The sequence below is a fragment of the Puccinia triticina genome, chromosome 4A (genome assembly GCF_026914185.1).
Source record: "Puccinia triticina chromosome 4A, complete sequence".
Classification (NCBI taxonomy): domain Eukaryota; kingdom Fungi; phylum Basidiomycota; class Pucciniomycetes; order Pucciniales; family Pucciniaceae; genus Puccinia; species Puccinia triticina.
In genome coordinates this window covers 2,231,426-2,257,584 of record NC_070561.1, presented here as the reverse complement: position 1 = coordinate 2,257,584, position 26,159 = coordinate 2,231,426, and the positions used below count along the sequence as shown (strand labels likewise).

At 45.0% G+C, this 26,159-nt stretch overlaps 5 protein-coding genes across 5 annotated transcripts; all 5 read left to right on the top strand.

The window, feature by feature from the left end:
• Window positions 1-1,184: 1,184 nt before the first annotated feature.
• Window positions 1,185-2,537, top strand: PtA15_4A281 (uncharacterized protein; the record flags this gene model as incomplete). The annotated part of the gene is made up of 1 exon (XM_053168149.1): window positions 1,185-2,537. One exon carries the CDS (start codon window positions 1,185-1,187, stop codon window positions 2,535-2,537), a length of 1,353 nt encoding a protein of 450 aa, XP_053019387.1.
• A 427-nt stretch (window positions 2,538-2,964) lies between these two features.
• PtA15_4A280 (uncharacterized protein) lies at window positions 2,965-3,243 on the top strand (the record flags this gene model as incomplete). The annotated part of the gene is made up of 1 exon (XM_053168148.1): window positions 2,965-3,243. The coding sequence occupies one exon, from the start codon at window positions 2,965-2,967 to the stop codon at window positions 3,241-3,243; it is 279 nt and encodes a 92-aa protein (XP_053019386.1).
• Window positions 3,244-8,720: 5,477 nt separating this feature from the next.
• On the top strand, window positions 8,721-10,046 carry PtA15_4A279 (uncharacterized protein; the record flags this gene model as incomplete). The annotated part of the gene is made up of 3 exons (XM_053168146.1): window positions 8,721-8,760; window positions 8,827-9,749; window positions 9,837-10,046. 3 exons carry the CDS (start codon window positions 8,721-8,723, stop codon window positions 10,044-10,046), a joined length of 1,173 nt encoding a protein of 390 aa, XP_053019385.1.
• A 979-nt stretch (window positions 10,047-11,025) lies between these two features.
• Window positions 11,026-12,478, top strand: PtA15_4A278 (uncharacterized protein; the record flags this gene model as incomplete). The annotated part of the gene is made up of 9 exons (XM_053168145.1): window positions 11,026-11,110; window positions 11,183-11,458; window positions 11,522-11,544; window positions 11,634-11,700; window positions 11,814-11,856; window positions 11,949-11,982; window positions 12,047-12,142; window positions 12,232-12,345; window positions 12,440-12,478. 9 exons carry the CDS (start codon window positions 11,026-11,028, stop codon window positions 12,476-12,478), a joined length of 777 nt encoding a protein of 258 aa, XP_053019384.1.
• Window positions 12,479-22,267: 9,789 nt separating this feature from the next.
• On the top strand, window positions 22,268-24,610 carry PtA15_4A277 (uncharacterized protein; the record flags this gene model as incomplete). Its single annotated transcript, XM_053168144.1, has 11 exons — window positions 22,268-22,526; window positions 22,614-22,854; window positions 22,925-23,045; window positions 23,126-23,425; window positions 23,491-23,578; window positions 23,666-23,799; window positions 23,880-23,987; window positions 24,077-24,189; window positions 24,260-24,328; window positions 24,412-24,486; window positions 24,571-24,610. 11 exons carry the CDS (start codon window positions 22,268-22,270, stop codon window positions 24,608-24,610), a joined length of 1,548 nt encoding a protein of 515 aa, XP_053019383.1.
• Between the last annotated feature and the right edge of the window lie 1,549 nt (window positions 24,611-26,159).

The window sequence follows — 26,159 nt, the reverse complement described above, 5'->3', positions numbered from 1 at the left end:
AATGACGGCTATGCTCAACAAATCAATCAAGTGCCAAGTTCAATCGCCGGCGCAGAACAGTTCACCAGCTGGCTCTTGTATTCGCGTGCGTGGACGCCTTCCGAGGAAGAATATGTTAACAAATCCATCCAGAGGATTGTGGATGACAATCCCGACGCAGTTGGAGATGTCCCCTTCAGAGAAATGAAGTCAATTTTGAACATATCTCATTCTTTGACGTTGATTGCACACGAGGGACCAGCGCCAAACAACTCTCAATCTCAAACAGTCCACTCTGAAACACCGGCCGAACATTCTGCTTCACCTGAAGAATCAAAACCAAAAAAGAGGGCCAGAAGGAAAAACAAGAAGATGGCAACAATAAGGGAATTGGAGGAGGGTGATGTCAAATCGGACGTCGCCAAGATTCTAGACCCAGACAAATCGTTCATCGCCAATCAGACCTTCGAAGACAAATCTTTTGCGGCGAATCAGACAGTCAAAGAGGAATTGTTTGTAGGAAATCAGACAATTGAAGATGAATCTTTCATTGCCAATGGAATGGTTGCAGACAATTCTTTCATGGCCAATCAGACCGGTGAGACCGTTGAAGACAAGTCTTTTGTTGGCAATGAGACAGTTCAGAACAAAATTGAGCAGCAGTCCTCTCAAACTCAAATTCGGATAAAGCTCAAACCTCCCTGCCCACCAGCGCCGGCGATCCCAGCTACCTCCAAAAGCAAAAGACCTACAAGGCGATCAAACAGGAAAATATAGTTGTGCAATTTTTTTTTTTGGATGGTTTGTGAAAAAACGTTTGCAAAATTGTATTTCTGTTAGCCTTGATGTTATTTTACGGCCTTCATATTACAATCTATGATGAGTTGTAAAATAAAGAGTTGCAAATTTCCACATAACAGGGTTGCAAATGGAAATTTGCAACCCTTCTATCTTGCAACGCATATGGTTTGCGAAATATGTTTTGCAAAATTGGTCTTCAGACCGCTAATTTACGTTTTTACAACCTTACTTTTGCGCACCTTCACTTTGCAACTCACATTTTACGATGATGAGTTGTTACATAATTCATGGTATATGTATAATTTTACAACCCATATGACTCGCAAAAAATGAGTTGTAAAATTACATCGACCCATTTCCAACCCAAGAGAGTACGATAACGGTTACGAGGGCGTTTATAGACGATGGCTTGTTCGAAACGAAGGCCCAGGAGGGAAATCACTAGTCAATCCAGCTCTTCTTTAGTTACTTTAGACAAGCACATCGAGCACCCTACTGATCAATGGCGATTGTGTCTAACAGGCTTGGATGCCATCGAGGCGTTGGAATTCCTGATGGAAACTCTTCAGGACGCGTTGGATCAAAAGTCTGGCCAGAGCAAAACAAATCTGACGCTCGATGACTTGGGCCCGAAGATTGAATACTGGGACGGTATGACAACGAGCATTCTACCTCGAATTAAAGAGCAAACCAATTCTCTTTCACTCTCACTCGACTTACATGATTCGACCAGACATCCAAATCCGAACTTCGAATCGACAATTGACCTCTTATTCAACCTGAACATAACTTTGGATGCCGCGATCGCTGTGATCGGCTACATTGCTCTCCAGTCACCTTTACCAGCCGAAACCCATGACCATAACTTGGGCCCATGTAAACAATTTCGATGTTCCTATCTGCTACAGAGAATCAAGGCTTTGGTCAAAAGAGACCTTTGCACACTTTACAGAGCTTCCATCCAGTTTATTCGAGCCTGGGAGTGCTCAAGCAATGATCCAGACGACTCTGAGTATCAAGCAAATACGATCAATGAGAAGAACGAAGTACTCAAGCTCACAGCTCATTCCCGTCATTTAATTGATAAGATAATCGACTTGATCCCGAAATCTGACTTGCGTTTTCTTCAAGCAACTTGGCTAATGGAGGCAGAGGCTCTAGGCCCTGTACTAGAAATCCTAACAAATCTGACCAACCTGACGATCCCAAAGTCGAAACTTGAATTAGAGCCGCCGGACTATTACTATTATGCAGATGTCGGAAAGAGGAGAGCGCGTGCTGTTGTAATAGCCAGATCAACTATCACACTCATCAAACTAACGAGAACATTATTAAAAAGAGCTTCCACCGCTGAAACAAACAAGATGCCATTCAGCTTGGACGCAAAGCTTAATTCGAAGAGACTCGAACAGTTACGTCTAGGTCCTACTTCGATCGCTCAGCTTTTGGGTGTATTTGTACGCGCCTTGGAGGAAAGTGCCTTGGATGAAAACCCCAGACCAAATACGGTAAACAGCTATGAAAATGTTATTCGGATTGCATTCAACGAGTTCACGAAAGACCTCGACTCTTTTCTACACGACCTGGATAGATTTTCTATCCCCTTGACTCCCTCAATTTCTAATTCTCAATCCGAGACTGAATTCATTGCTTGGACTCGTGTTTTGGAAGATATGTGGCGGAAAGCTATCCATCTTCACCTGGATGTTATTCTCCCTGAAATTACAAATAGACAATCAATCGAGCACCAGCAGTGATACTTAATGTAAAGACAGGAAGTCAATAAAGATATGTAGCGTGAGCTTTTATTTATATAGATATATAGATACGTACAATGGTCAATTTTCTTACAATGCCCTTGACTACATAAATGGAGGACTTCCCTTGCAATCTGAGACCCTCGCAGATGTTGCTTTGGACCTGAAAAAGTCCAGATTCTCGCAGGGAAATCTAGCATTTTGGGCCCTAGATCAGATCACTTCTGGGAGGCCCGCAGATCTCGACCGGAATTGGAGGACTTCCCGTCGATCTGGAAATCCAGATCTGACCCTCCAGATTCCAGATTCTCGGTAGGTCCACGGGGGAACCCGATCGCCAGAAATACTCGAAGGGGTTTAAGGTCCAGATATCCTCAGATATCCTGCCAGCTCCTGCCAGCCATTTCCGCATCAACCGCGAACACCGATGGCCCAAAATAGCACAGCAAGACCTCAATCTCAGGAGAACCCACACAAAACCCAAGCAACTAACCCACCCCAAGCCAAAGTCAAAGAGGCTCGAATCCAAGCGGCCAAATGCGAACTGGTGGACGCACTCCCGGATCTCAGGGCTATAGCAACGCCGATCAGATCGCGCTGGTGGATGCGGTCCAACAAATCTTCCCCTTGGGAGCTAATGAGTGGACAAAGGTCCAATCAATATATAACTCGTACGCATCTTCGAACCGACGATCATTACGACTAAAGGTTGAATCTTTGAAAACGAAGTTCAGAGCATCCTTACCGGTCGAGCTATGTTGGCGCGAGTTTTGACTCGCAGCTGTTGCAAACTAACTTAGCGACAGCGATTCAGCCGTATTGGTTCGGCTTGCGCGGGGTGGAGCTGAGTGGTGGGCGCGGGAAATGGCAGTTAGCTTCGAGCTAACCGTCACTAAATGTAGTGACGGTTAGCTGAAATTCAAGCTTCCCACTAATTTAGCTTGGGCTTAGCTACACCCGGTGTGGTTGAGATTGGTGGCTAAACTAGCTAATTTCGAGCTAAACTAGTCACCGGTAAGGATGCTCTCAGAGGGTTGATAAAATACCTGAAGCAATAAAATTTTGCGTTTGTCCTATCTTGTTCTCATGATGCTCTTGAGTAAATAAGTCTTATTTTGTCCTTGTGAAAGTGCTCACAATGTATGAAAGTGTATGATCAAAAATGATCAAATACGTCAAGGCAAATATGAATAATCAATTTCTGATTCATTTGTTTGACTCAAGCACAATTCTTTTTTCGAGTGAGATCTTCAGATGCATCAAAAAGACATGAACAAACAAAAAAAAGTTTGAAAAAATATAAATACGGACTTACTTTGCGCACTGCGAAAAGCTCTTCGCGCACTGTGCAGTGCGCAAAGTTTGCAAACACTTCGCGCACTGCGCGTGAAGGGCGCAACTTTTTCAAATTATTTCTTGACCAATCAATAGACAAGCTTATTATTGTCCTCTGTGAATTTATTTGGAGTTTTTTGAAGCTTCCTTGTATGCTTAAAAATCCCACCAATAAAAAAAACAAGTACAGCCATTTGGGGACCTGGAATTCATATTCCCACAGGCCAAAAAATCCAAATAATTTAGTGAATCATATTAGATATGTATTTAAAAGTTTTAGAACTTTTTGGCCACTTTGTACAAGGACAAGGCTTTTAAAAACTAGTAACTTTTTCTCAAGATATGCCAAAATGCGCCAGTAAGTGGTGAACTTTCCTAATTTTTGAAAGCCTTATTCTTGCACAAAGTGGCCAAAAAATTCTAAAAAGTTTTAATCCATATGTATCATGATTCACTAAATTATTTGGATTTTTTGACTGGTGGGAATATGGATTCCAGGTCCCCAAGTGACTGTACTTGTTCATTTTATTGGTGGAATTTTTAAGCATACAGAGAAGCTCCAAAAAACTCCAAATAAATTCACAGAGGACAATAATAAGCTTTTCTATTGATTGGTCAAAAAATAATTTGAAAAAGCTGCGCCCTTCACGCGCAGTGCGCAAAGTGTTTGCAAACTTCGCGCACTGCACAGTGCGCAAAGAGCTTTTTGCAGTGCGCGAAGTAAGTCCGTATAAATATTGGAAGTCATAACCAGTCACCGTAGTACAACGGCTAATGTGACATTGTTTTTCAGTATCTTAAAAAGCATTTTAGGGAATTCCCTTGATACTACATGCAGTTCGTCCCACACCGAGTTGTAAACCGTCTGGGTTTGATTGAGCTTAACCATCCAACAACGGAGCTGGTGCAAACGGCACACTACTTGAAGGACATCAGCGCGGAACCAATGATCAGATGCCGGTAAAGGGAGCTTCAGTCGTGCAAATGAGCCTTGGAGTGAATTCATTCCCCACTCTGCGGCCTGGCGAGCTGAAACCACCTGTTTGTTCAGAAGCTTGAGTCGTGCGTACGATTGTGGTGTCAAAGGAAGGCAATCACCTCTTTTTGCTGGAGCCAGTATGCGGCTTTGGAGCCGTCCGGACTTGCGAGGGAACACCGTATCACTCAATATCTGAAATCCTGTTGGCGTATTGCGGAGAAGCTCGTCATAAAGAGGGCCTGTGATAGCCAAATCATGCCACGATCCGGGTGCGTTGGGGATAGAGTACATTATGGTTCCATCTATAGCAAACACCAGGATGCAACTGCAATAGTGTGAACATGTCCACCCATTGTAGTATGCATTCTGAACACTTTGTCCAAAAAAAAAAAGAAATCAGATCAATAGAGGCCTGAAGCAGAAACTCTCACTTACTCATCATTATCAGACACTAGCACCGGCAAGTTCAAGCCATCAACAAATCCAAAACAGCCTTTGAGAAGTGGAAATTTCTTCTCGATAGCTTCTGCAAAAGGCTGGATGGTATCCAAGGTTGATGGCCAGGTGATCCGTGCATTTCGGAGACTCTTGAGTACCTCAAGCAAAATTTGAATACCACACAAGAGATAACAAGAGCAGACAGCCGGGGTTAAGGAGAAGATTTGCTGGAGGGTGTACACCGCCATTGTCAAGCTCAACCAATGCAAAACCAATCCTAGACACCCAGCAGCATCGAGCACACACCACCCAACCTGAGGCTCACCTTTTGGATTCACGTCCGCTCTTGGAATTGTTTCCGCAGTCCAGCGGAATGAGAAAGGTCCCAGGATCTATCAAAAGGTCCTGACGTCAAGGCCCATTGTTGTTATAAAAGCTCGGTCGTTTTGCCGGCGGTACATTCACGCCCACGCGCTGTCCACAAGTGGGTCCCCGCTAAATCACCACGAGTGAGGTATGTCCTTAAGCGTTGCATTGGACCGCTATGGAGGCTCTCTAGCTTAACAAAGCCACTCAAACAGAGGTCCGGGGGACCCGCGCGGAGCGCTCTTCGTAGGAGAGGCTTACATGTTATCTCTCAAATTAAGCGGGAGCAGAAAGGATCTGCAAGCTCAAAAAGCACTAAACAACTTGTACAAAGCAAACACAACTTGATAAAAAAAATCTGACTAGACAGTATTGTAGGCTTTCCCCTTGCAAAGAATTTGAGCTACTACTCAGTGTTGTACTCAAAGAAATGCATCTTTGAGTCCCAAAAGACATCAAAAATGACTTTGAGTTACCACAAAAAACCCACCAGTCATCTCTTGAGTTCGGAAAATTGTCCTCTGGATGTGCACTGTTTGTTGCATACAGAGATGGATTTTCCACCCATGCTCAAGCATGGTTCCCATCTTGTCATATGTTGTTATATCAGTGCGCCTGCAGGAGAGAGAAGGGGCTGCTGACTGCCCGGTGCCGGAAGCAAAACCAACAACGCGTAACACCAGGTGATAAGATAATCTGCACGGTTGATGGCTTATGTATACATAGATCCACAGGATTGACAAGTGCATCAGGCTGGTGTATCTGTGGTGGATCCCCACTTCAAACACTTGAACATTGCTCTTTTTTGAAAAATTATAAAAAGCCAACGGATGGCAATAGAGATAATCTGAGGGTGCCAAATTGTAGGGACAAAAACATAGCATAGGACCCATGTGGATTTGGCCTGTGGAGAGGCTGGTAGAGGAGCTATAAAAAATTTAAAAACCTCCCAGCCAAACCAACTTTCTGCTCCCGCTTAAATTTTGCGATAATACCCAAGTCCCTCCCTGCGGGAGGGGCGGCTTCGCAGCCAGCCAGTGCTACACAGCGAGCCTCCCACCAGGTGGGACTTGTGTTAAGTTAGGGAGGCTCTGGAGCGACAATCTGGACAGAATTCCTGAAATCATGGTGAATTCGTCTCAAACTGGCCAACTCACCTGCCAAAGCGGCCAGGATGGCGCCTGCTGTCCAGGCATATCTGGCCATTCATGATGAGCGCAACCCACTGTCAAAATAGACAGAACAACTAAACCAACAAACCAGGCATGGAGATGCCGTTATAGCCATATTCTGCTTTGTTCCTCCTTCCATCACGAATTGTCTGTATAAGCCACCATAGAAGGAGGAACTAATATGAAGTAGAAATGTGTCACTGATTGGTCATTGAAGGCTCTAAAGTGTTGTGCCGGTCATCAAAGGTACTCCACTCAAAGACTGATTTTACCAGTCATTGAGAGTACTCCTCTCAAAGACCGGAGGGAGTACAAAATCCCCTTGATTTCCGGTCTATACCGGTCAACTGGGGAGGAGATGAACCTCTCAATGAACAGTCTATGTATACCGGTCATTGAATGAGTAGATAACCCCTTTGATTACCGGTCATGCCCGCCATCGAGGGAGTATGTAAATATCCCTCTCATGATCTGTTATGCCAGTCATTGCGGGGAGCTCTTGATGAGTGGTCTGGTCATCAAAAGCTCTGCTATTGAGGTACAAACGATGTACTCCCTCAATGACCATGGAAGACCTGTCATTGCCGCCGGTCATGGAGAGAATTTTGCTTTTAAACCTCTCGATGCCCGGCATAAACTGGTCATCAAGAGCTCCCCTTGCTGATTGGCATAGTTTAAGCCGGTCATCGAGAGGTTTACGCACTCTCTCAATGACCGGTCTGCTCCGGTCATCAAAAGGTTGGTTAAGGTATGCCTCGGTTACAGCATGTATGTACATGAGCCATGTGATTATCATGGAATCTTCTTTGGCACCCAGGCAGATTATTCGGCCAGTATGACTGGGGAATCATTACAGACTCTGTCAAATCTGGCCAGTTTGGCAGTGGAATCAATATTTGACCGCTGGATTCCAGTTTCAGGTGGGGGGACTCGAAAATTTACACCAAGAATTAAAATTCTGAAAATCAAAAGATGTTGGCCGACAAGTCGGCTCCAAGCCTCCATAGACCGCCCCCGCACCCCAAGGCCATGAAGAAAAGAATGGCTTCCTCTGCTTCACGGTTTTCACGAACCCGTAACTGCTGGAATTGACGCCAAATCAGACATCGTTGGTTCTGTTGATGATATATCAGGAGGGAGTTTTGGTCGGATTTGGAGTTGTCCATCAAAAATCCAAGTACACGTTGATTGAGTTGTCTCCGGAGTCGAAAAGCCGGAGTTGATCTTATGACGAAGTGATATGGTTGGCCTCTGGTGATGCACCAGCGGCCCGGGCAGGATACATACATATATGGGGATGTAGAATAAATCTGAGGGGTGCGGGCGACGGGAAAGGAGATCTGGCGAGATTTGGAACTCTGGAATCTGGAGATCCAGATCTGACTCTGGAAGGCCTTCCAGATCGACGGGAAGTCCTCCATTAAGTCATATCTCATTGCCGGTGCGCTTTGTTGTCTTCCTCTATTTCCTGATATTTAAAAAAAACTGGTATGATTGTTTGATTGCTATCTTGTTTTTTGCTGATTGTTTTTCTGGCAGCATCCATCTTTCACTAATTATTGTTCAAATACTAGAGTATGAACTGTTGATTGGTTTTTTCGCGCCCCCTCGGAGAGGCTTAGTTAAGCTGGGAGAGGTTGAGACGTTGAGCTGACCTGTTTGCGCATGGGATTCCGGCCTATTCCGGCGCTAAACTTATGAATTGGTGAAGCTTGGCAGGTTTCCCATCGATGGCCGCGATGCCAATGGGAATGGATCTGTGCTTTTATGAACCTCTACTCTCTTCATCAGGGCCAGGTGGCGCTTCCAGTAATATTGATTCCATGGCCAATTATTGGGACCACAACTAATGCCTCTGCATGAGCTTGGGGAACAAAGTGAAGGACCCGCACGATGGTTGCTTCGCAGTTGATCAGCTCAAGATCGAAAACTGGCAAGTCTCATCAAAACAAGCCCACCAAAAAGCCAACTGATTCCTCACGTGTTTGAGTCTCCACAGATTTGGTCGTCGAGGCATTGGATGGTCTGGTTCGCAAATATCATTTCTCTTTGAACCAGATCTTCGGCGAGCAAGTAAAAAATCTGACGATCGATGACATGGATGAGAAAACCGAACTCTTGGATGAGCTAGAATCGATCCTCTTACCCTTAATCAAACAGCAAATTAATTCTATTTTACATTCGCTCGACCTGCGTGATTGCGAAATACTTCCAACGCCCGATTTCGAGTTAACTTTGGAAATTCTATCAAATCTTGACCAGACCTTGGAGAGAACGATATCTTCAATTGAGCGCATTTCTCTCGAGTCACCTATGCCAGCCGAAACCCATGACTATCACTTAAAGCACTGCAAAGAGTTCCGCTGCTCTCGTCTTCTATGGAGAATCAAAGCTGTTGTAGAAGGCCATCTCTGTGAACTATTCAGAAACTTTATCCAATTCATCCGAGTCTGGGAGCTTTCTGATAGTCATCCAGAGAGCTTGGAACATCGAACCAAGATATTCCAAAAGGAGACGGAAGTGCTCAGGATTACGGCGCATTCTGATCATTCAATCGATGCCATAATCGCCTTATTTCGCAAATCCGACCTTGAAATTATTCAAGAAGAGTGGCTGGCAGCAGCGGAATCGCTCGACAGCGTTCTGGAATTTCTGATCATGCTAAGCAATTGCACGATTGATTCAAAGAAGGAAGGAATTGCTGGCCCAGCTGATCATAGGACGAACGGCCAGGGGGCAGAGATTGTTGGCGTGGCCGGACTGACCATACCGCTTGTCAAGTTAGCGAGGATATTCTTGAACAAGTTAGCGAAGAGGACGACCGAAGAATATCCGTTCAAGCTGGATACCGAGCTGAATTCGGAAACCCTGAACCTTTTGCATCAAGACCCGGTGTCAATCGCCGAGCGTCTGGATCAGTTTGTGCGCACATTATGGATGATTCATAAGAGGAATGAACCGATTAATAATAAAGACGGTATTCGAACTTCTCTTAACGGAATCTCGAAGTCTCTGGAATCTACTTCACTCATCCTAGCGGCTCATCTTACCCCTCTACCCCACCAATCACAATGGTGTTCATCCGAGCCTCATTTCAAGACTTGGCTTCTTACTCTGAAGAATCTATGGTACCGGGCTATGGAGCATTTCCTCAACGGTCTTGATTGCGTTGGGGGAGGTGAATATGAACAACCACGTCAGCAGGAGCCGGAGCACTAAGTGGTTGAGTAGCTTATCAGCCAATCCTTGTTAACCGTCAGCTGCTACTTATCTGCTATTATATTTACCCTGGCCACATCATCTTCTTCTCTCTACACTTTTTCGTTTTGCTCAATTTATTGTACTGCTATTGGGTTGCTTGCCTTGCACAGACCAGAGAAAACAAATGATGACAGTAGAAAGCATGGCATATGTGCCCGATGTATACCTCCACATTGAGGTCGATAGGTCGAAGGGCTGGCAAGGTCGCCGGTAGTGAGGCTCGGGTGCTGGGGTGACCTGGCGAGGTTGCGCTTCAGATTGCGAAGGAGACTCCAGCACACGGAGTTGGGTTTCGTGCTACAGCGTCCATCGCTCAAACTCCCCTTTCCAGCCATCATGTCCTATGTCCAAACGACAGAGACTGGTAGTAGGCGCCAGGAACGAGAGAAAGACCTCTTGGTCGTTAGCGCACCAAGTTCTAGGAGAATTTCTGAAACTGCGTGAACGGCCTCGCCGCGAGTTAGGATGATCAACTTGGTTACGCACCCATGCTCAATTGATCCCGCTGAGACGGCCGGGGAACACAGATGGGGTGTTGTGGTCTGATGAGACTCGGGCAAGGGTAGATGTAGGAGCGTCTCACAATGCCTTCCCAGTCTATAAATTGAGCGCCTTTGCTTTGTGATATCGGAACTCATCCCACCTTCCAACTCTCAATCCAATCAGTACACACTCTTTGACATAAAGCACACTCTTTTGAAGTCCAGCCACTCCTTTTGATTAATTATTTACCCGCTCGTTCATCATCATCATCATATAACGAGTATTTATTAGCCCGATACATATCTCTATTATTCTCCGGCGTACTTATATCCCACTTCGGGATCTTTTTGTCGAGTCCAATCAGGCTTGCCTTAAGCAGCACCGCACACCTCACTTGTTTGCAGTCCCTTGCACACTAGCTTTAGCTCAACTCTTCCCACGCGTGAAAGCCAACATGTCATCGTTTAATTTCTTGTGCAATGCGCTTCTGATAATCAGCATCATAGGACCACTTGTGAATGCTGGTTTTCTTCCTCAAGGTAACTTTGATCATTCGTATTATAATTCTGTGGTGCTTTCAAACGACCAGCTAACCAAACTATGCGCTTCAGAGCCAGTTCATTTCACACGAGCTTCGAGTCGGACTGAGACCAGCACTTCAACCAAGACGACCTCCTCAAGATCCTTTCAGTCTTCTGTCATGAATAAACCTGCGGTGGTTCTCAGAAGCTTTCCACTAAGCCAGGATGGAGTCAACTGCCAGTTTCAGTCCTTCGCTCAAGGCCGCCAAGGCGTCCATTCAACTTCGTCCTCTAATGCTTACGCTACTACGCCACGAATGGTGGCTAATTTGACACCACACAACTGCCATGTCCGATGTACCCATGGTATGTTCATTTGATTGGTTGGCTCGCCAAGTTTAAGATGGAATACTAATGTAGATTTAAAAGCTTCATTGAATTCTCCCAACAAGGTGATTTTTATAAGATATTTTCGAACATTTCCAGCCAGAGCTTCTTTGATGCTTACTTCAATATTTCTGGCTGCCTCATCCCACATTAGCACGACTGTCAAAAGGCTATTAACACGATGAGAAGTATGAAACACCGTAGCATTACCATTGAGCCTCGTAAGTTTATCTATGCGTTTTTCTCTAGACAATTCAACATTTCACTGTTCCTCACAAACTGCGCGCCAAAAAGCAATGATTTGATTATTCTCTCTTTGCTTAAAAATATTTAGAAAATTGGCTCTATGTATCATACAGGACATGCGCCGTTGTTTTGTAAGGCAAACCCAGCTACAGTTTGAATCCATTCTCACGGGTGAATTTGACCTGATCTTGTTTATGATCATATTCCTCTCGTAATCTCTTAGTGAAAACCCAGGTCACCAGAACGTGGCAGTAAGGGTAAGTCTTTTATATTGTTGTTGATGATGGTTCCAATTCTCATTGGTGGTTTATAATCATATAGTACCAATGGAACCGCTTAGCCGACCAGGCCGAACGACTTCAATATCAATGCGCTGCAGGCTCATCGGCAACTGGATACGCATCGCACTCTGAAAGTGTAAGCTTGCCTTTGAGTCTCACATAGAAAGCGGAGTAGTCGTGATCTTAATACATGAAACTTTGCCCGGTGAATCTGCACCGTCTCAGAGCGGAACATGTTTCTTCTCCACCTGTGATGTCAACGATTCGACCGGCCATCCGTCCAACTCTGGTAGAACCGCTAACGGAAATGCCAGAACTTCAGGCGTTGAGAATAGCGGAGTGCGTCTAATTTGGCAGTTATCTAAATCCTCAAAAGTGTTACTTTGTACTGACCAAGGGATTCTTTTGACTTCTACTTACACACAACCTAAAGATCATGATCACTTTCCAAAGAAACAGATACATGAATTGAACTGGTCTTAGGGCTCTTGAGCATGAACACGACAATTATAGGACAATTCCAAACAAACAACACAATATGGACATACTATTTTCTACAGTTTGGTGTCTTTTCAAAAGAAGATAAGAAAATAAAAGATAAACATGGCCAAAGGCAAAAGAACAAAAAATAATGGCACTCAGATTGTGTGGATATATTGTTGTTAGGATAGATTGTGCTTTCCAATTATCACCTTTGGATTTCATCAAGTGTTTTAGCATATGTACTGTTTTTTTTTTCTTCTTATTTTGGTTAATGACATCAGACATTTTTTTTAAAAATTGAAAATGGCGCACCCATTTTTGATGAGCAGCACTTCTTGTGAGAGCTTGCTGTCAATTGATGGAGAAATTTATGTTTTTCAGATGGCTGAGTATATCTTTCATCTCTACAAGTAAACCTCAAGAATCAACATGATTTGTGCTCCGGTTCTGGCGGCAGCCCACCGATTTGAGCACAAGAATTTTACGTATTTATGTATCGCCCCATAAGGAATCCGATTTTCCATGTGGTGGTTCACCCATGAATCTATCCCCTTCTGCTTAATTTCGTGATCCTTTTAAGCATTGACAAGAGGCTGGGATTCGGAAGTGACTTTTCTCTACCAGATGAGCCATCCATATGGATGATTATCTGCAATCATGAAGGCAATGGAGATGGAGCTGAGAGTGGCAGCTCTGAGTTTGCTATGTATTCTTGGCATTCTCTGCGTTTTTTGTTGGTCACCCTCTCAACCCAGCCTGCCTGCTTACGTAAACCACTCCAACTCCCTTCTTCCGCCCTCTTCTGTTCCCTCCGAACCCATCCCCCACTCCAGCCGACAACCATCCCCATCACCATCCCCATCACCCACATCAACCTCAACCTCACGCCATGCCCTCAAAGACAGCCTCCAGCTCAACAGCTGCCATCGAAAAACCATCAACAACGTCCACCGAGAAATCGAATAATGATAAGAATCGGAGCAACGATCTCAAAGACCCTGCCACCACTAACACCACCGTCGCACCCACTGCCCATATCCACTCAAACAACCAGTCAGCCAGTAGACCACTTGCCTGTGGTCGTCGGCGTCGCCACACCATCAGCAATAATCACATCGAGGTAAGCGGAGAAATGACTCATGTGTCGAACTGTCTTGATCCGGTCTCGATCGATCGTTTCATTCTTCTCCACTCGATCCCCATCCAATCCCTTCCCAAGAAGTGCACAGCTTGTCCCTCCCCTCCCTCCTTCATATCGCCTTTGATCCTGTCTTCATCCCCCGAATCGCTTTCACCCTTTACAACATATTGACGATCAAATCGACTACACCCCATGCCCCCAGCATTGCGTGCGTCTTTTGGCTGACATATCCCCAACCCCTTACGTCTCAACAGTTCATGTTCTATCATTGCTTGAGGGAAGACATCGATGAGGACGATGACGATGAGCATGACGAGGATGAAGAGGATGACTCAGAGTCGAGCTACCATCGGATCTCGCCCAGACGGCAGGACCAATCCCTCTTCGATAACCACCACTGCGATGTGATCGTACTCAAGACGGATAACGGATGGTGCTTTGATCAGGTCTGTTGTTTCGTTGTATTCACCCTCACTCCACACCATGTCTTGTCTTCTTCCCTTCCCTCCGCTCTCTCTCTACCTTTTCAGGAAAAGCATCTGCGTCACCACTACCCCGTTTAGTAACAACGAAGCATCTCCCCATTCATTATAAGAGAGCCATTTTTTTCACATAAATTTACCTCTCTTGTATCGACTTGGTTGTGGGTTCAGGACATCTTCTTACCGGCTTGGAGGCGCGATGCGTATGAAGCAGCCGGTCAGGGTGATGGTTTCTCGGGACAAGAGTTGGTCAAAGTCGATGAAATCCGAGTCGACTGAAAACCCTTACCATCGTCAGCCCCGCCTGTCCAATCAAGCCCAAAATGATATCCACTCCCCTCTCCCACACCCATCCCTTCACAAAAGACCAAGCTACACCAATCACCTGGCCTATCCTCCCACTTGCGCTGTCCTCTTCGGATCCGCTTGGCCATCTGCAAATATTTTTTTCCTCTTTCTCACCCTTGTCTTTGTGCCTTCGTTCCATGACTGATGGGGTTGAGGTATGTGTACACGAGTGTAAAACAAATGACTCATGTTCCTTTTCATTCATGTTGTGATTTACTAAAAACAAAAAGAATACTATGAGATGAAAAATACAAAAAACATTGTGTGAATCTTCATATACATTACTTCCCTATATCTTAGCTCTCTCTCCAATGTAATGTTAATCAAAATAAGTTTTGTCCAAACTTGTTCAAATTGTCCTTTCTTTTCTGTGGATCAGGATCAACCAATTTTACGCGTCCACGCAATCAGAATGATAGATTGAGTCTAACTATGTATGTGCTGTAATTTGGATGGGATTGATGAGGATTGATGATGTGAAGGTTTTCTGTGCCATTTCACTCTTCACTTGAGCATATCTGTAGGTGCTGTGACCCATTGGGCTCAACTGTACTTTCATGTCTGTGTAGACTTGGCCCTGTGGTGCTCTACACAGGCCAACAACAACCTCCCTAGATTTCACCAAGCAGACAGGTCTGATCAACTGAGGCTTACTGTTGAGCTGTGAGCTAGTTAGTAGTGTGCTATGTACCCCATGTATTGAAACAGTTATGGTGTTCCAAGTCAAAATTTATGCATACATAAATGTGTAAATCATAAATTCATAAAACTCTGTTTGCAGGGGATCTTACCAGGCTTATGAATTGATGATCTGTGCATTTATATATGCATAAATTTCAGCTTTGAACACCATAAGAGCATCTTTACTGTTAGATTACATATATGCTTATATGTATACTTCAATATGCTTCTATAGTATATTCAATCTTTGGCCATGTATTTAGTCTATCAGAGCCTTGATCCCCAAACTCTTCCTGAGTGAATCCATAACCATATTATATCTTTGTGCCTGTCCCACCAGTCTGCAGTTTTTCCCAATAGTTTCCAATTAATTAGCTGATGCCGGTTATTGGAAGAGTTAATGAGCCTTGGTATTCTTGTTTAACCAATTTTTTCAAAAGTCCTGAGGTACCCTAGTAGCTAACTAGTTTATATATCTAGCTTGTTTTATTTCCCAAACTCACCTGTCTCCAGAAATTGGTTTAAGAGAATATCTGGGTATTCTGTTTCTAGGGCATTGAACATGCTCCCACTACATTTATTCAATTTAGCAGCCATTTTAATGAATAAAGCTGGCCTTTGCTTACCTGTTAGGCACCTCCTTCACCCACCACACACCTGCCTGGTGGTTTCATGTGCACACTGCAGTTCTATCAGTGGTGAGCAGATACATTACGGGGGCAATTTTGGATATTGTAACTTTTTCTAGTTATCCATATGCAGGCCCTGGGATAATGTATACTTTTTTCACAGTACCAAACTGTAAATTGGTGCAATTATTTTCTATCATTTTACTTGTGATGTGAATTTAAATGTGTCCTAATTTACAAGCATTTAATTTCAAGTTGAGGGGTTATACATAGTATTTGTAACTGAAAAAATACTCCTGGATGAACTTTCAGTGGCATCCAGACCATCAATTTCGGTTCCATGGGGCTTTCTGCCAGTGTGAATTGAACATGCAACCCTAAGAGCTGTCCAGTACCAAATCAACCCATGCGTAGGGACCCCTCCAATAACAGGTCACTTGCCTGGTTATGTTGAACATGATTGTGACTGAAACTGTGTTATTGATTTATTAATTTATACTGTAACCCAGTGAACATTTATCAGTAAATGGGCATTAATGTAACTGAAAAAGTCATGTTAGAAGCAGATTTATCCAAATGGATAACATATCTGTCTACCACTGGTGCTATGTAAGATTTCCTAGAAGAATTGGGGGTTCCCTGGTACAATCCTGTCAACCCTTCAATCCTCACCAACTTCAAAGAAGTTTCCTTGTCTACAAACTGGTACTATTTCTGATAAATTTTCAACTCTTAAAATCAGAAATGCTAAGATACATACTGGAGTTTGGCTTCTACAAACAAACACATTACACTATGTGCAGTGACTGCAGAAAGTACAAGGAATAATCAAGAAATTGTCAAATTTTGGTGTGCAAGAACTTAATGCTTGTTTATGTTCTGCTCAGAACTTGATTTGAAAAAGAATCTTCATCCAATGTTTGATTGGTTCACCCCTTTTTCCCAAATTACTCTAGGGTGATAATGCTTTGGGATGGATAAGGATTGACCATTGTTTCAGTTGAGGCATGTCTTTTTATTGCTAAATGTTAACTGGGGAGATTTTCTTGCAGTGAGAGATGTTAGATTTGGAAGCATGCCACATTAGCATTTCACATGTTCTCAGGCTGTGTAGGCTAGGGATTTTTGTGGCAGCCAAGGTGGTTGGGTGGAATACCCCGTTACAGGGAGCGCAGCAGGATGTGACCATGTCCAAGAAGTCGCGGACACGGGCCAACCTCCAAGAGCGCCCCGGCAGGAAGCTGCGCTAGGGTGGAAGCCTAGTTTGGAGTTCCCAACCGGTACCTGAGGGAAATCCAATGCCAACAACATCAAGGTTCCGCCTAGCTGAACCATCCCCAATAGGTCACACGCCGCCAGAAAGCTCAAATGGATTTTTTTTTGGGCTCAGACCTGGGGGCTATTCTGTGGGGAGCTTTGGAAGAGGAGTGGCCTCCATTGAAGAGGCCACACACCCCTAACTCCCAGGGTTTTCCTGAAAAGGGTCAGAGGAAATAAGAAAGGCCTCTTCTGCCTTAACCCATACTTGCACCAGGAAAAAAAATTAGTCACTTGATGGCAAGTGACATGAAACAGCTTTGTTTCCAGCTCCAACACTGCTTCAATGCTGCTCCTCTCCACCAGCACATCTAGGGCTCACATGATAGGTGTCAGGATCAAAGCACTCAATGTGAAAAAACCAGATGATGCTCAGCTTTGGCCCTGGCACAGCTGATGCTCAGCTTTTACCCTGGCTCAGCTGATGCTCAGTTTTTCCCCTGGCCCAGCCAATGCTCAGCTTTGGAAACGGCCACCTGATGATCATCTTTGGCCCTGGCACAGCTGATGCTCAGCCTTGGCTGTGGCTTAGCTGATGCTCATCTTTGGCCCTAGCCTAGCTTATTTTCAGCTCTGATCCTGTCCAAGCTGATTCCCATCTTTTTCCCTGGCCTAGCTGAGCTGATACTCAGCAAGCTGAGCATCAGCTGGCCAGCTGGCCCAGGACTGGGTCAAAGCTGAGCGTCAGCTGGGACAGGACTAGGAAAAGGCTGAGCAAAGACTGGTACAAAGCTGAGCATCAGCTGCGCCAGGACTAGTACAAAGCTGAGCATCACCTGGGCAATGACTGGTCAAAAGGCTTTATTCCAATTCTGAGAGTGAGCTGCGTGAAAAAGCTGAGTATGAGCTGGGCAAAAAAGCTGAGTATGAGCTGGGTACGAAAGCTGAGTATCAGCTGGACAGAACTGAGGATCAGTTGGGCTCATCAAAAACTGAACAGGACCTCCTTGGTAAATTTTGGAAGTTGAGGAGATGGTTGGGAGATTGGGGTAGATAGTGGATAGATATTGGATAGATGGTGGGTAGCTGGCTGGAGCTGGTGTGATGTCAGTTGCCATCAACTGACTATTTTATTTTCCTGGTGTTGAGAGACTTGGGGAGAAAATTCTCCCGGGTCTCTCTAGACAACAAGAAGGAATTCAAGTCCTACAGTTGTTGAAAAATTTAGTTCAACAGAGGAGGCGCCCAGAAGCGCTTGGAACGGATTAAATTACTGGAAGAGGTGAGGGATAGGGTAGTGGCGGATAGGACTGAATACCAATGGTTGTCAAGGATTTAGTCCAGTAGCTCTCCTATACTTGGAGAATATTTACTATTCAAGGCTAAGCTAAGTTGTTGCAAGGTTCAAATAACAGCTATCACTTAGTAAATTAGCAAGTAGTGATTTGAATGTATCAGTGTGTCAGCTGTGTGATATGTGCAGGTAGATAGCTAGCTTGTGAGCTAACTGTTTCTAGTTGCAGCAAGGGTTAGCTGAAATGATAGCTTCTTGCTAATTTAGCTGAGGCTTATCTCATCCTGGTGCAGTTGAGTTTGATGGCCAAACTAGTTAAATTAGCCACCAGCAAGTTGCAACTACAGTGACCCCGCCATGTAAGCATAAGGATGGTGGACAAAAATCCTATGCTTACATCGTGGTATGCTTCTTATCAAGGTAAAATCCCAGCAAAACCAAGAGAATGGTCGCGGGAAATCTACATTTATGCTATGCTTACATTGTGATTATGCTTACATTGTGAATGCTTACATGGCGGGGTCACTGTATTGAGGGAAACAGGAGTTGCAGGACTGAGAATACCAAACTGTCTTGTGACTGAGAGAGTGAGGATTTGGAATGATACTCCAAAAATAAAATCAGCATAAGATCAGAATCCATTGAAAATTAAATATACCATAAATAAATTGTTTTAATTTCTGAGGTCTGCATTACATTTGTTCCAGGACGAAATAGATTGTTGAAGAGCTCTTTATTCATTCTAGCAGTCATTGAGTCCTTCACTGTTTGTTCTAGAGGGGACACAAAAGGGAAAGGGGGGATACCTTCTGGGGCAATTCCAGTTCACAGGTTGGATTGCTTTGCATGGGCAAAAATCTAGGCAATATATAGCTGAATTACAGGATCTCTGTTCTTGGTAACTGGAATAGGATGACGAGAAATGAGAAGAGAAGTAGGAAAGAAAATGAAGACTTGCCTAGCCAATATAGATATGGAATAGAGAATGGCAATTGGTATCTGTTGGATATTACCCAGCACTGCCTTTCAGGTACTGCTTGGACCCACTGGGAACTCACCTGCAGTGCAAGGTAAAAGATTTTGCCAAGATTACAGCAGTGCAGTACCCAGGTACCTCCCAGAGGTACCAACTACGGAAATTGAACAGAGTTTCCAAGATACCCTGCATGGAGCAGTCTCCGTATATTGACTGGCCGGAAAGGACACCTCAACATGTGGATATACCTGATTTCTGAAGAGGATTCTTACCAGGTGAGTGGGTGCAGACTGTGCGTGCAGATTCACTTGGGCAAGTTGGTGAAAATTCCCACCCAGCAAGGAAGAATGCTCCTTACCAAGTGGGTCCAGTCTGTATCCACTTACCAAGGAAAAATTCTCCCTGGCTGGTAGGTACATATGTATAGTAAGGGCATGTGTGATTGATGTTTACAGAGAAAAATAAATATTGTCTTTTTCAAGAAGCTTGGACCATTTCAATTTTTTTTGTTTTGGTAGATCCTTGCAGATCCCATATTTTTCTTATATACTTCTTGACAGGTGTCAGATGTGGCCCAAGGCTAAATATCACCCCAGAGCCTTCATCCTCCAGAAGAAAGTCAAGGAGTTGACTTCAGTAAAAAGCGAGTTCATATTTGGAACCAGAGCCAAAAGAATACCCAGCCTGAATGGAGGGGCCAACAGAGCCTGGGATTGTTACACCAGCTGCAAGGACAAGAGAGATATGGGATAATTGAGCCAAAAGTTAATCTTGAATCTGAAAATAAACCCATACAATGAAACAAAAAAAAGTGTCCAAGGTTTTTGAAAAAGACAATAAATAAAATAGAGCAGTGGGTACCTGACCCTGTGGTACCTGCCAAAAGTACCACTTTGTGAAAACCCAAAAGAGGTCCCCATTGTAGCCCATGAGGATCCTAAGCTTTTCTTGGAGTACATAAATACCACCCAGATTCAGAGCCCAAGGCTTCAATTCCTCCAAATGATTTTGACTACAAATGCTCCACAGCAGTGCCCAAGCATACTGAGTGACCTTGTTTTCTTCCTTGCAAATCATAATCATGAACCCAGCTGGAGTCATTCAATTGACACATGTTGGTAAGAAAATGGCAAGTAGCTTAACTCTCACAGACCTATAACTTAAGGGTGGTTCACAATAGAATTTTTTAAAAAATTAGAGCCAATTCTAAGGCCTTTATGAAGAACCATTTGAAAAATATAGGAGTTTTTCTGATTGCCAAGGAAAACCCAAGTGTGGAAAGCTTACTTTTTATGAAGTTACTCATAAAGGCCTGAAAATGGGCTCTCCAGTTTTCTTCAAAATTCAAATTCTATTCTGGACCCCCCCCCCCCCCCCTAATGTGCAGCACACCATTTCAAACCAATGGGTTTATGCTATATGTGGATTAGAATTTAGGATGGCAATCACCAGGTGCAAAAGTGTGACATGAATGTGGATCAGGTTACCCTGTCCTGCAGGTGTTAGATGACATCCAGCACCTGTGCAAACAGACTGGGCACCTGTACAAAAGCTGCCTGACCTGTCACATGCACATTGACTGTGCACTGGGTTTCACAGAGCTGTCATTCCTATGACAGCTAACTTGAAGTCATGCATTTCTGACAGGTCATGGCACGCGCAGGTCTGTCATGACTTGTGACAGGACTGTGTAACCTGTAACTTAGGCATGGCATATTTTTGCACGCGGTGAAATAAAACCCTGGTCTAAATCACTGGCACTTTGTCGCACCTAGAATTTGTAATCCAGATTTCCAAAATTGGAACCCCTCTTCCAATGGTTGCTGTGACCCCGAAGCAAACTTGAACTACGCAAGTGTGTTTTTGCAAGCATATAATTAATGCAATCTGACATGCAGATTTCTTGCTCGGTGCACGTTTACATGTACAGCGAGCGACCTACTCATGTTGCACTTGCTTCCGAAATAAATCAATTGAGTTTCTCACAGAAAACATGAAGCGCTCGGTCCTGGTTTGAGCAGAACTGGTGATAGGGTGGTACGGCCGTCAATTAGCCGACTCCCTGGACGGCTTAAGTGACGGATGAGAACGCCTTGACTCCAAGGATGAAGATGTAAGACCGCGACCAATGACCCTGGAAAACCAATGGAATTCCACCCGTCCACTGATCACCGGTCAGGTGTTCTTCATATGGCTCATCCTCTTCACGAGCCATGTCCCCCACAGCCGCGAGAAAAACAAGAAGCATTGACCAAGCATCTCCACCGCTCAGGGGGCGAGCCCGAGCCGGGCACCGATTCTTGGGTGTATGCGTGTGCTAAACCTTCCTCCGAGTGACAGGCTTCATGGCTGCTGTGCATATTCGGTTTGGGTTTCCGGCTCCAAAATAATGGTCTCTTGGTCATCCAGGCTTGTTTTTTTGCTTGTGGACACAATTCCGTCGATTGAACCAGGGCAGCGATGCCCAGCCGCCAGGTGAGCTGTGAATGTTCGATATATGCACATACCATTCTTGTGGGAGAGCTGAGGCGAAAGCGTTTCTCAATCCGTGAGCGAACAGATGTCAGGACCCGCAGAAGAGGGGCATGAAATCGTTTCCGCCCGTAGCCTCAGCGTGAAGATGGCTCTTGAATATCGCGCAAAGCGAACGCCATCTCGTCCTTCTTTTCTCATCTTACACATGGAAATCCGTTTGACCATTGTACTGCCTCAGAGGGCCATTCGCGCTGAAGCTGTGCCTTGCCAAAGAGTGTTCTAAAGTGTTCCGATGCTCATTTCTGCAATTGTTCTTAAGCGGGCATGTATTGGCCTGCTGAGACGTCCCACACTTCTATCAGCCCCAACTAACACACAAACTCGAGCCCCACTAGTATCACCCCGAAACGTTTAAATAATTAGGAGTCTCAGCGGTCTCCTAGACAAGACTGGTCGAAGACGCAACATCTTCGTACTCGAGACCAGACCAAAAGGATGATGATGGTCAACAGTATTACTATATTCCTTTCTGCTTGCCTCAGTGGCTACCTTGTTCTCGCCGATACAGCTTCCTTGCGTCAAAAATTCACTGCTTTGAAAATTGATGCTGTTTTCCCTGGAGACCCGAATTATGTAAAATTTGCCACCCCTTTCAACAAAAGGCTTTCGTACATGCCAGCAGCCATAGTTTTCCCTAACAACACGAATGCTGTAGCCAACTGCGTCAAAGTTGGGGTGGGGGAAAAGTTACCCGGTACATAAATTTCATCTCCTCTTTTGCCAACATTATATAACGCGGGTAATGTTGATCAGCTGAGAATTTGGTGTCGCTTTCTCACAGTCTCTCCTCGTGCTGGTGGGCACTCATACGCCGCGTACGGCCTTGGGGGAACCAATGGTGCTCTGGTTATTGATCTCCAACGAATCAATCAGATTTCCATCGATAGTGGTGGGGAAGCTACGATTGGAACCGGAAGCAGGCTTGGAGATATCGCTCTCAGTTTGAATAGACAGGGGGGTCGAGCTTTGCCACATGGAGTGTGTCCCTACGTCGGTCTGGGCGGCCATGCCTCGTTCGGAGGGTCAGTACATGAAGGAATCCTCAGTTGATTGTACAAATTTACTCACGATAGATCATTCTATCATCCGCAGCTACGGCTTCACCAGCCGACAATGGGGCTTGACGATAGACCAACTACTTGGCCACGAGGTCGTGTTGGGCAATGGCTCCGTCATCACCACTTCGAAAACAGTCAATAGCGATTTATTTTGGGCAAGTTCATATTCACACACTATGTTCCACTCTGCCACTGGTGAGAAATATGGCTGATGTCTATGGTCTTCATTCGACAGGCTCTAAGGGGGGCGGGGTCGTCCTATGGGATCATGACTGCGATGCGGTTTCGAACGCAAACTGCCCCCGCCCAGGCCACGAACTACGTCTACGACTGGGACCTGAGTGAAGCAGAATTGACCACTGCACTCATCAAACTACAAACCTATTGCATGTCCAACTTGCCCGCCCAATTGGGTATGACTGCAAACCTCAGAAAGAGCACTCAAAGCGGCAAGCTGAGGTTCTCGTTTACCGGAGCTTGGTATGGAGCGCAAAATGCTTTCAGCGGCGTTGTCCAACCGTTTTTATCTCAGATGGTGAGCCGAACGTGCGCTAAGTGAAACACCCGCATTTTTTAATGATTAGAATTTTCCTGCTCTAGCCCACTCCTGCTGGGAAATCTGTCAAAACATCAGATTGGATTACCAGCTTGCAGGGCTTGGCCGGTAACCAAGCTCTCTCTACATCAGGCAAGCATTGTCTGGTATTTTATATGCTCTGAATTTATCTGATTTTGCCCTCATAACTGGTTCGGATAATCTCTGCGAACGGCTCAGGTGTGGACCTCACGCAGGAGCACGACACTTTTTATGCCAAAAGCATAACCACTCCTCAATCGGCACCAATGTCTAACTCGTCTATCCGTGCATTTTCTAAATACCTCGCCAATCAGGGTGTCCAGTCCAACACTGTAAGAAATTCCGTCGATCCGCATAGCATGTTTAAATCAGCGGAGATCATCGTGACTGAGAATCTGATACTTGCCCTCAGGTTTGGTTTGTGCAATTGGAACTTTATGGCGGGAAAAATTCCGCCGTCACTGCCGTTTCAGCCGACGAAACTGCCTTTGCCCAGCGTGCCATCTTGTTTACCATTCAAGTAAGTAGATTTCCCATCTCTGAGAAACGCCTTATATCGCCATAGTCGATTGTCATTGATTTGCGAATCATCATACGTAATTTGCCAAGTTTTATGCTTCATCCAGTAATTTTGCACCGCCCTATCCGACTGCAGGTTTTACTTTGTTGGATAATATGGTAGATAGCATCGTAAACAACAACCCTTCAGGATGGAACTATGGGTTAGTGGTAACTTCACCTGCGATTGAATATTTTCGGCGCTGGCTGTTTAATTTACCTTTCAATGATCAGTGCATATGCGAATTACGTCGATGATCGTCTTTCTCCTTCGCAATGGAAATCCCTGTATTACAAAAACCAGTGACGTAACCTTCTTGGTCATGTTTCAACTGGACTTCTACTCAGTGCTAACCTCGCAACACTTGACCTTGGAAAAAAATTAGTTACCAACGCCTCACTCAAGTAAAAGGGGCTTATGACCCTCAAAACGTTTTCGTTTACCCTCAAAGTATCACAGAGTAAGAGAATCTTTCGCCTGGTTCTAATCCAATCACTGTTGCGTGTAATTGATTCATCAATTAATTTCATTTAACCAATAACAGACCGACCCAATCAAAACGACTCAAGCGTGACAACTTCTAGGCTTGTTAGCTTGCATATTCTATTTTTTTATATTTTGACATATCTTTAAGCATCGCATTATAGTTATCTCTTAGCTCTTTATCAACTTGGCTACAAGGAATGGTAAATTTTAGTCTTCTGATGCTTCCAAGTTTTTGGCAATTCAAAGCACGATCTATGGTTTAATTTTTATGCCTCACAACCAGTTGCATTGAGACTGAAAAAAAATCAACAAATTCTTGATGATGAGATAGACCGGGAGCAGCAGACGTCATATAGAATGAGTGTTTGAGATCCTGCAGGGATTGGCATCATTGCGTCAACATGAGAAAATCAGAGCAGACAAGAGAAGAAAGAAAAAAAGAAACGAAGGTCGACACTAGCTCCCCGGGAGCTGCGGACACGCTAAGCTCGTGCTCGGCCGCGGTATCAGGCCGATTCGCGGTCACTTTTTCGAAATGAACCGTTGATGTTTCCAGCTTCAGAGTGGGCTTTTTAGTTTGACCATCTCTTGGCCATCCAGCCTTGTCTTTTCTTGTTGGCACAATCGCAAATGATTGTGTCACGGCAACACCGCAACCGCTGCGCTTCGCTGATAAAAGCGCCAAAATAGCGAAGCGCAGCGGCCATCCGCTTTTCCTGGCGCCAAAAAGCGAAAGCGTCAGCGGCTAGACGCTGTTTTCAGCGTCAGCGAAACGAAAATCCCGCTGCACGGATTTTCATTGTTAAATAGCGCAGCGATTTTATTCCGCTTTCGCTGCAAAATAGCGCAGCGAAAGCGGCACAGCGGCTGGGAGCGCTTTTCTTTGCTTTTAGCAGCTTTTCGCTGCAGAAAGCGGTTCTAGCACAGAGCGCTGCGGCGCTTTTGCCCGCTGAGCCGCTTTTTGCTGCAAATAGCGGTGAGAGCGGAGAAAAAAGATGCACAAAAACAAACCTCAACTGGTTTGTGGGCAGGATTATCAGAATTTCAGGTAAATTCACCGCTTTTCAGCGCTCAGCGCGCTTTCCAGCGAGTTTGCCGCTTTTCAGCGCATAGCGCAGCGATTTTGCGCTTTTTCAGCGGTTGGCGCAGCGGAAGACCCGCTGCGCGCCGCTGAAAAAGCGCGCTGAAATCTGTTTTTTTTTCCTCCCGTATCAATTAGCGAAAAGCGCAGCGGTTCACCCGCTGCCAAAAGCTTTAGCGAAGCGGGTCCAAAACCGCTGCGCTTTCGCTACTTTTCCCGCTGTGGCAGCGCAGCGGTTGCGGTGTTGATCACGGCAATGATGCCCAGCTGGATAAGCTGCGAACGTTCAATACGCTATTCTATTGTGGTAGAGCTGAGCGTGCGGCGAAGCTGTTTCTCAATCCGCGAGCGAGCATATATCAAAAGACACATGACGGGGGGCGTATCTTCGCTCAGCTTGCGGATGCTTCAGCTTGCAGATGGGGAACTCGACACAGAGTTAAGCTACCGAAGCTATTGCTCTTAAATACAAATCGCGCAAATCAACCGCGATATCCTTCTTTTCTCATCTTGACTTGGAAGGAAATCAGTTTGACCATGATACCCCTGAGGGCCATTCGCGTTCA